The 9,476-nt window shown below is 58.1% G+C and overlaps 4 protein-coding genes across 4 annotated transcripts in view; 1 reads left to right on the top strand and 3 right to left on the bottom strand.

Moving 5' to 3' along the window:
- VDAG_01997 (uncharacterized protein) overlaps positions 1-223 on the top strand; it is a gene marked incomplete at both ends in the record, with an annotated part of 1,844 nt that extends 1,621 nt beyond the window's left edge. The window contains one exon of the mRNA XM_009658026.1: positions 28-223. Coding sequence (XP_009656321.1) covers positions 28-223 — 196 coding nt within the window. The remainder of the gene's footprint in view (positions 1-27) is intronic.
- A 473-nt stretch (positions 224-696) lies between these two features.
- Positions 697-2,380, bottom strand: VDAG_01996 (uncharacterized protein; the record flags this gene model as incomplete). The annotated part of the gene is made up of 4 exons (XM_009658025.1): positions 697-1,247; positions 1,305-1,585; positions 1,662-2,245; positions 2,294-2,380. 4 exons carry the CDS (start codon positions 2,378-2,380, stop codon positions 697-699), a joined length of 1,503 nt encoding a protein of 500 aa, XP_009656320.1.
- Positions 2,381-5,025: 2,645 nt separating this feature from the next.
- VDAG_01995 (25 kDa protein elicitor) lies at positions 5,026-5,807 on the bottom strand (the record flags this gene model as incomplete). Its single annotated transcript, XM_009658024.1, has 2 exons — positions 5,026-5,515; positions 5,578-5,807. 2 exons carry the CDS (start codon positions 5,805-5,807, stop codon positions 5,026-5,028), a joined length of 720 nt encoding a protein of 239 aa, XP_009656319.1.
- A 1,512-nt stretch (positions 5,808-7,319) lies between these two features.
- Positions 7,320-9,476, bottom strand: part of VDAG_01994 (C6 zinc finger domain-containing protein) — a gene marked incomplete at both ends in the record, with an annotated part of 2,824 nt that continues 667 nt past the window's right edge. Inside the window, 2 exons of the mRNA XM_009658023.1 lie at positions 7,320-9,251; positions 9,335-9,425. Coding sequence (XP_009656318.1) covers positions 7,320-9,251; positions 9,335-9,425 — 2,023 coding nt within the window. The remainder of the gene's footprint in view (positions 9,252-9,334; positions 9,426-9,476) is intronic.

Raw genomic sequence — 9,476 nt, 5'->3', positions numbered from 1 at the left:
TGTCGCGCGCCACGAGCGGGTCGGCAGCAGGGAGCTGCACGACGGCCGCACCGTCACGGCCGACGAGGCCCACTTCCGCGACAGCAAGCTCAGCGGCGCCGGGCTCGTCTTCGACAAGGAGACGGGCCGGACGACCGCGCGCGAGACGGCCGACGACGACGGCGTCAGCGTCTTGAGCACCGACATGACCGCCCAGCCCGTACGCCCGCGCGAGAGCGTCTAGGCTCTCTCTCTCTCTCTCTCTCTCTCTCTCTCTCTCTCTCTCTCTGCTATTTGGTGTTATCTTTCTTTTCACATTCTCTGCCTGGTTTACGTATGGACTTGTTCATGATACCCTTCTCTACCATCCCTAGGACTGCACGGATTGGCCATGACGGATTGTCTCTCGGCGCGGCGGAGTCTTGGTTGTACTGTACGCGATGTGATTTTTTCCCCTCAAGATGAGTAGGAACAGGAGCAACTACATAGCCGACACTACTTCATACATCATTATTCATTCGTCATGACCCCGAAACAAGGGGATTCCTCCTCGCCCGTGATCATTCTGTTCCGACTGCAAGACTGGAGGAAAGCAGAAACAGAAGAAAAAAGAATACACGCGGACCTTGTCACCAATACGTCCTCGGAGGGGAACACGCCAAAGAAACCCACGAAAAGACATGCATCAACCGAGTGCCGCCGCGCCTTTCAGCTTGCTCACTCGTACAAGCCGTAGCCCTGATATCGGTCGGCAACGGAATCAACAGATAAGGACGGGTTGGAGCAGTACGCCGAGTCGCAGAAAAAGTGGCCCTGCTCGCAGCAGTTTGCGGGCTGGGAATCGCCGACGGCGAACGACGACGGGTCCCAGCCTTCGCAGGCCACCTCGAGGTCGGGCAGGAGCGCCTGCGTCAAGCTCTCGTACTCGTCAACGGCGTCGGGAGGCACCATCGAGATGAAGCTGGGCTGGAACGGCGCCTGGGTCTGGGCTGGCATGTTGGGGTCGCCCATGGTCGAAACCTCCTCGGGGGACTGGATGGCTCGGTAGTTCATGTACATCCTGACCTGGACGCCCTCGACAATGTCGATGATCTTGCTGCGCATGTGGTCCTCGAAGTCGAGGCTCTTGCGATCAATTTCTTCCTCAATCTCGCGGCGGATGGCGTTGGGCAGCTGGCGGCGGCAGTAGCGCCGGAAGCCTTCGTCGATCTGAAGTGGTGATTTGCCGCCAGACGGGCTTGATTGGCGTGTTGGCGACACGTCGTAGTCTGGCAAAATGTCAGGGTCTCGCCAAAGCGAAAGAGTATGAACGGCCGCGGACTTACAGGGGGACGGGATGTTCTTCGCACCCTCAGGCAGGTCGAAGAGTATGCAGTAGACAGCGCTCCAATGTTTCGCCTCCGAAATCTTCGAGCTTACCCTCGCCCTTAGCTTGGTCTCCTTTTCCATGTCAAATCCCATGACGGGGTCGGGCCTGGACTCTTCACGCAGGTGGCATGAAATTTCCGACCGCACGTGGTCTTTGCACGCCGCTTCGTCGGCAAAGTACTCCCAGCAACGCTTACAAGGAAAGCGTGGAAGACGATGTTTGCGTAGGAGATGCTCCCTGCTTCAAGTCAGGCGATGCACGGATGAAGATGCGCTACATATGGGGGGAGATGGAGGGAGACGGAACAACACACTTGAGACGATGCCAGCTCGGGAACCCTGGACCACAACAGGCACCAGAGTTCCACTTCTTGGGGTCGTACTTGTTGTAGGGGCAAGCGAATTTTCGGTGGCTATCGTCGCTATCTGTCTTTGCTCGCTTGCTGTTCCTATCCTTGCCGTTCTTGTCGCCGTCGCCTCTGTCGTCGCCGGGAGGCTCGCTGTCGTCGCTGCGCTGAAGCTGGCGCTTCTGTCCAGCTAGCGATGTGGTCGAACCTTGGAACCGGGCCCCTTTGGAGCCGCCCCTCGATGAGCTCGACCGACCGGGTTCATCTCCGTCTTGGGCCTCGTCACTGGTTCCCAGCGAGTTATCAATACACTCTTGAATGATTTCCATCAAGTTGTCAACAAGTTGCTTGTTCCGCTTGGCAATGCAGGCCTTGATGAAAGCACTCTCTTCAAGCGCGTGCAGGCTGCTTCCAGGTGAAGTACCAGAGCTGGGTTCGGCGGAACGGACTACACCCTGAACCGCACTGGGTTTGGTACCCTTTGAGGCCTTGCCAGAGGATCGGCTGGACGATTGACCTGAGGAGCGCGTGGAGGTAGACAGCGCGCGGCCCTTTGACAAGTCAGCAATTGCTTTCCGTCTTCTGGAAAAGGGGTTTACCGAGTCAGACTTGGCCCCTTTACGTTTGGTGGGCTCGGATGACGATGATTCAGCCACACGGACAGAGCGGCCTGCAGACTTCGGCATGACAGACTGTCGACTGCTTGCTATGCGCTTAGGTTTGGGCAACGACGTGAGGGGGTCGGCAAGAGGGCGCTTCCTGAGCTGATGATGGGCTTCTGTGAAGCGGCGAACGATGTAAGACCGGACTGTGTAAGATAACCGGCTACGAGCTGGTGATAGTACTCTTTGAAACGACGAAGGATGTTTGAATAAAACGGACCCTGTACTGGGACGTTGAGCTGGTACGATCACAACCATCTCATGCTGGGAATCCTGAATTGGGTTGCATCAAACGAGGCTAGGGCTCATGCTTCGTTGGAAAAAGAGACCTAGGGATGTGGTGTAGTACCTAGTTAGGGTACCTAGTGGAGGTAAGCAGAGGTGATCTGGATAATAGGCACGGGTTCTCAGAGTTGCTCAGGGGAAAAGACTATTGTCGCGAGACTCGGGCGGGCAAGAAGCGTATTTATACGCAGATCGGCGAGTGATGCCCGCGCAGACGAGGAAGCGCGCGGGGGGGAGACTGCGCAAATGCGCATCCTCCCATGAGAGGATGCTCACTCTGAACACCCAAGGGAGGCACAATCTGGTATTAGTATGTAAGGCTGCAGGTTGAACGCTCCTGTTTGGGAATTGACCAGAGGTTCCATCGCCAAAGGTAGACGTCGGTCATGGTTCCTGTACGTCAACGTACCTCGCGCAATGTCGCGCGTTACGTGTGGAGGCATGGGGTACGTCTCTCTTTCTTTGTGTCTTGCTTTCACGTTGCTTCGTCCTCGAATGCGCGCCCGCTCTGTTGCGAGATGGCTCGAGCGAGCAGCTGCGACGGAGATGCTTTATGCGAAATCTTTCGAGGCAGGTTCGCTGCCAGAAGAGTGGTATTTAGAGGAGGGGAGGTTTCGCTTCACGAAGTTGATCGAGTTCTGTTCCGATGCCATTGCACGAAGCAGCAACGAGAAGCACTGTTGAAGCTCAGCGACACACGAACAATCATTCACCATTGACCAGATCAATCATTTCACCGTTGACCAAGCCAAACTCGATTGGCACCCCCTGAGACACGAATCGACGACCAGAAAGAACAAGTCTTCGCCGTTGCCGTCCAAAGACCTCCCTGTCGGAGATTGTGGCGCGACGAAGAAGTCAAGTACAAGCAGCAACATTGTCGCAATCCCGATACGAAAGAGACAAGCTCGCCATGACGCCCAATTCAGGCTGCTCCTTCGATGAGGGTCTCTGGTGAAGGGTATGGCTCTGAGGGTGCCACGTTGAGGATCCGCAGCAAAAAAAGCTGACAAGCAGCAGTCCCCAGGTGCAGGGCACTTCGCATGCACTCGAGAGGTACCGGACGGATCCGTCACTGAGCGTCGCGGAGAGACTTCTCGCCCGCGCGGCCAACGGGCGTGACAGTGGCAGCGGCAGTGAGGCAGCGAATAAGGGCCTGCAGGAGCTGGAAGCGATGATGAAGCGGACGACGCGGGCAGTGACGCCTCGCAGCTGATCGATTGGGTGACGTTTTCATGGGGGGATATTCGATGACCTTGGCTGCATCTGATACATTACGATGAAAGACCAGGCATAGATAGAGTGGTCGTGGGGTTGTGTTTGAGGGGATGGTGTTGGAAGAGGAAGAAGAAGAAGAGAAGAGGAAAGGAGGAAAGGAGGAAAGAGATGAGGAAGAGGTTCACAGAGGAGGCAGGGACAAGACGTTGTGATAAGCCACATTTGTGGCTGTGTAGATTCTTCGATATCTGTTGCATTCTCCTCTCCTACCTACTGCCTACCTCCTTAGGTACCTTGGTGGGAAAATGGAGGTTTTAGTTGTCCTTGGAACATGTAGGTAGCCCTGGATAAGGTAGGTTAGGTTATCCTTGGAATCTGACCTATCCTTGGAATTTGACCTATCCTTGGAATCTGGCCTATCCTATCTTCTGATAGGGCCTATCCTGATTGGTTACTCACTTCCAAGAGGCTACCCTATGCTTTAGGCTGTATAGGTACGGCTGGAGGAAGGGACTACTCTGATTCAGTTAGTCAGCAAGGACTATAAAACGTAGCCCTGGGGGCGCGTTGGGCGACAAACTAAGCCAGATACAACAACTCTTATCCACCTTAATACTATATGCGTTTTGGAGGGCTTTGCCACAAAATAGATAGCGTAGCTGAGTAAGCAGGCTTTCCTATTATAAGCATAAGGTCTTAGGTTCGAGACTTATAGTAGATAATCTTTTAATAAATAGTTTATCCTTTAAATAAATAAATAAATAGATAAAATGTCCTATAGATATATATATAATCTCTTAAATAAATAAACTCTAGAAAAATAAAGTACTTTAGATTTTTTTTCTATTTTTTTTTTCTATTTAAAAAAATAGAGCCTTCTAATTAGCTAAGGCTGGAGTTAGGATAGTATCAGATCCAAGGATAGTGTCAGGTCCAAGGCTACGCACACATTTTGTCACAACGAATGGAGCAAGGCTTGTACTCACACAGGGACAACTATAGGCCTCTGGTTCCGGTAAGGTAGATGGATATCTTTTGAGATGTCCGTCTTCCATCTCAGTGTCTTTGTCAATCGTCGATCTCCATCAGGTTCTTCACCTCATTCTTCACCTGATTCTTCCTCATTCTTCACCTCGCTCTCACCTCGCTCTTCCTCACAACCCAGACTACAGCGCCGCCTTCTGCAGGTTGCTCGCAAAGTTGCCATCCTTCAACGGCACATTCGCCGACCCAAAGTCCGTGTTCTGCAGCGCCGCCCGCGCCGCCGGCGTTAGGCTCTCCCACGCCACAAGCGGCTGCTCGCCGCCCTGGTCCGCCGTGAAGACCATCTGGTGGTTGACAGGCCAGGTGCTGCGGTAGCCGAGCTTGGGCCGCGCGCCGGCGAAGCTGACGTCGGCCGCGCGCCGGACGTCAAAGTCGCCGTGCGCCGACGCCGCGACGCCGACCACCGTGGCGTCCGCCGCCGCCGACGACAGCCACACGACGGCGCCCTCCCAGTCGTGCCGGTGGCCGAGCCCCGACGACGGCGCGTCCTTGGGCATGTACCACGCGTACAGGATGGCGTTGGCGCCGTTGTAGCTGCCCGCGCGCGCGTACACCTGGCCCGCGCTCGAAGAGCACCCGCCGTTGCTGCTGCCCGACGTGGCGAGGCCGCCGCTGTGCAAAAGTCGTCAGTACAGAAAGAAATCGCGGCCGGACGGAGGAGGCGAGCTGCTCACCCCGTGTCGCCGCCGGCGTTGACGGCCGGAAACGGCACGCAGCCGTTGAACACCTTGAGGTACGGCTTGAACTTGAGCATCAGCTGGCCCGAGACGCCCGAGGGCACCGTCTGCGGGAAGCCGACGACGGCGTCGTGGTTGATGACGGCGCGCGACTCGAGCAGCGGCGCCGCGAGCGTCGAGGACGCGGCGGCGAGCCAGGTGACGATGCTGATGAGAGACGGCGACATGGCGACGGTTGAACAAGATGCAGACCAGATGGGGCGATGGATGAGAAGACGATGAGGAGGAGGAGGAAAGGCGGTTCGCAGTGACGACCCAGGCCTTTTCTCTCTGCGTGGCGTCCCAGCCAGTCTTATCATCATGGGATCTTCCCTCCCACCTCCTCCATCCGATGTTCCCCCGCTTGCTTCTCCTCCCCAGGTGCCACCAGAAGCGGGCCGGATTGTCGGAAATGGTCGTGGTGCCTGGTGATCATGTTATTGGTTTTCCCCGTCCTGGTCGCTCTCTCACAGCAATCGCAGGCACATGGTGCCCCCGGTTCACTTTAAAAGAGACCAGGGGTCCTCCGCCCCTCGCCGTGGGCCCGCGCGCGCACGCTATTGGATCGTGTGATCTGGCTCATGGCGATGCGACCCTGTACGGCCTCTGGGTCTCTACGGGGTGTAGCAGCGTACGTTCGGAGGAGGGGGTGGCTTTGGGGAAGGTCCGCGGTCGATGGTCGCCAGGTGAAGAGGAGGGCGTGGTCGAGGAGGGGTTGGGCGACGTGCTGAACTGCCGTAAACAACCCCGGCATCGGCCGATCACAGCGGGGGACGGCCCTCGATCGGGGCAATTGACCCGCGCGCCGTCGCTCGTCTTGTCTTGTGGGCCCCGCTCCTCTCGCTTCGTGGTGGGGTGAACAGGGCCTTGATGGCCTCTGACAGAGGACAGCTGGGCCTCGTGGACAGCTGGGCTCGTGGACAGCTGGGCTTGTAGACAGCTGGGCTCGTGGACAGCTGGGCTCGTGGACAGCTGGACCTCGTGGGAGACGCAGACATGCCGAAATGCGGAACGGCGGGGACATGACATTGACAAGTCGTCGCCATCTCTGGAGGCCCAGGAAGGCCCAGGATCACAATGTCCGGCAGCGGTGATTGATGTCTTGTCCAGCGAGTTGCAAAGAGAAGATAAAAAAATGAGACGTACCGAGTCCCTCCCCCATAGCCATTCCTACTGCCCAGCTATCCAGCCCTGCATTTCTACAGCAACCCAACGACCCCAGAACTTCATTCTAGGAAAAAACCGCCCTTTTAAATAGGATACATTATACTGGTTAACGAAAATTAATTGATAGCCACTATAACTCTAGATCCAGCAGGTGTCTTGTAGTAGTGTTGTACAGTCATCTTAGGTAGAGGGATTGGGGTGAAGCATTCAGTACGTCTCACTTGTTCTGCAACCCGCCTGCTTGTTTATGCGGGACACGACATGTCCGTCATTGCCGTCGGCAGGGTATCTCTGGTTCATTAACGCATGCGAATCAATCAGCAGTAGTAGTACAATCCTCGGCCGTCACTCGTGCTTCGGCCGTCATTCCCTCTGTTGGTCTCTCGGCCCGTATCCCTCTTTTGAAAACACAGAAATCACGTCCAACAAATCAACGCCCCATCAACGCCGTCTACTGATGCATGCCCTCACTGCAGCCACATGATCAAGCCGTGCCGCCTCCAGCCGTGTCGCCTCCCGCCTCGCGCAGCCGTCTAGCTAAAGTCCCACGACTCGCCCCACAGCTCGTTCAAGTTCAAGCCCAGCGTCTCCATGCTAAAGTCCGGGTTGAAAGCCTGGGCCTGCACCGAGTCAGCAACGGCAGCAGCGACGAGGGACGGCAGACATACCGCCGGGTCGACGGCCGAGGGCATCCACGTCATGGACATGGCGGCAGGGCCGTCGGCGAGACCGGCCGCGCTGCCCTGCGAGGCCGGGAACCCGGGGAACGAAAAGGGCGTGACCGACTGCGACTGGTCAGCGGGGTTCCGTGTCTCGTGGGACGCGGATCGTGGGCGGCCTACCTTGGCGCGCTCGGGGACTTCGAGGCCCGGCAGCCGCGCTGCGTCGTTTGCTGAGGCGGCGGCGGCGGCCGACGCCGACGCCGACGCCGACGCCAACGTCGAGGATGTCGAGGACATGGGCGGGTCCTGGTACGAAAGGAGCTTGTAGTGCAGGTTGACGAAACGCTCGGCCGACGCAGCCTTGGCCTGCTCGGCCGTCTTGATGGTGAGATGGACCTCGAGCAGGCCGAGGGCGGCGCACATGATGGAGTAGCCCCAGGGCTCGTTGTTGCCGCACCGCATGAGGCGGTCTTCTTTCATGACGAGGCAGCGTTCGAGCAGCTTGACCGTGTGGGCCGAGTTGATCATGATCATGTGCGTCGAGCCGCGGGGCTGCAGCATGGTGACCTTGCAGAGGTTGACCGCCGTCGTGAGGGCGTCCTCGCGCAGAAAGTTGAGGCAGCGCACGCCCTGGTCGTAGAGCTTGTCGTGGAGGAGCACAATGTCGCGGGCGGCGTTGTAGTAGATAATCTCCGAGTATTGGTACTTTGGGTTGGCCTTGCGCAGCTTGATGAAGCGCTGGTGCAGGGGAATGATGTACTGGCGCAGCTGAATGTGGAGGAGCGTGTAGGCGAGCAGGGGGCGCTTGCCGTTCTGGCTGTTGGCGCCGTCCGTCTCCCACGACGGCAGCGAGTCAATCTCGCGCGTGATGTCGTTGGTGAAGCGGATGACCTGCTCGTAGTCGAGGTCGCCGGGCGGGCCGCAGAGCAGGCGGCTGAGCTCCATGCGCAGCGGCAGGCTCTGGCGGGCGAGGTTCTGGTAGGACGAGTAGGTGTAGTCCTTGGCGGGCTTGGACGGCGGCAGCTGGGTCGTCTCCTCGTCAAAGTCGTCGTCGTCGAGGTTCCGCGGCGCGCCGACGTCGTAATGCAGCTGGCTCAGCAGCGTCGGCAGGCCGTGGTCGAAGCTCGCCTGGATGTCAAACTCCTGGACGGTGGCCCAGATGCGGCGCCTCATCTCCTGGTTGTAGAGCGAGATGCGGCCGCCCATGTGGCCGGGGTCGCGGTGCAGACCGACCGAGATGCCGTCCTGGATGAGGGCGCCCGAGTTGGTCCAGAAACGCTTCTTCTTGACCGTGTTGACGCGCTTGCCGAGGTAGAGGAGGCAGGCGATCTGGTAGTGGATGAGGCGGCGGTGCTTCATGCTCTGGCGCGCCTGCCAGCGCTCGACAACCTCGATCCACTTGTGGGCCGTGTTGTGGGCGTTGGAGAGCATGCCGGTGAAGCGCGGCCGGTCGTGGGTGTGGATGCAGTTGGAGATGGCGATCATGGCGAGCAGCATGGCCGTAAAGGCGGCATAGCGGCTCTCGTGGGCCGCGTTCTCCCACTCCCAGAAGCGGGCGTACTCACGGCGAAAGGTGGGAATGTGGACGATGCGGTGGACCTGCTCAAACTGGCTCAGGTAGACCTCGACGAGGGCATCCGTCTCGGCACGCGGCGGCACGAGGGCCTCGAGCTCGAGGTCGCGCTCGAGGAACAGGCGCTCGCGGTCCTCCTTTCTCTTCTTGCGATCCTTGAGGTCATGCGCAGCGGCTGGGCGCAGCCACTCGTCGGCCGTCTCCTGCATGAACGGGCACAGGCCACCGAGCTGTCAGGTCAGCACAGCAACAAGCAAGGGCTGACTTGAGAGTGGACGTGTCTCCGTGGTACAAGCAAAGGGGGAAGAGTTACCTCGAGGAAGGCCATTGTGGCGTTGTGCGGCCCAAAGTACCGGGTCCTGAACTCCTTGCCACGGAAGAAGCGCAGCTCGGCCTTTTCGGTTCTCGGTGAAGCCATAGCAGGCGGGATGAACCTGGTCGGCATCAGGATCCGA

Source organism: Verticillium dahliae, genomic scaffold (genome assembly GCF_000150675.1).
Source record: "Verticillium dahliae VdLs.17 supercont1.3 genomic scaffold, whole genome shotgun sequence".
Classification (NCBI taxonomy): domain Eukaryota; kingdom Fungi; phylum Ascomycota; class Sordariomycetes; order Glomerellales; family Plectosphaerellaceae; genus Verticillium; species Verticillium dahliae.
Note: the sequence above shows the minus strand (reverse complement) of the source record. Positions and strands in the feature narration are given on the sequence as shown.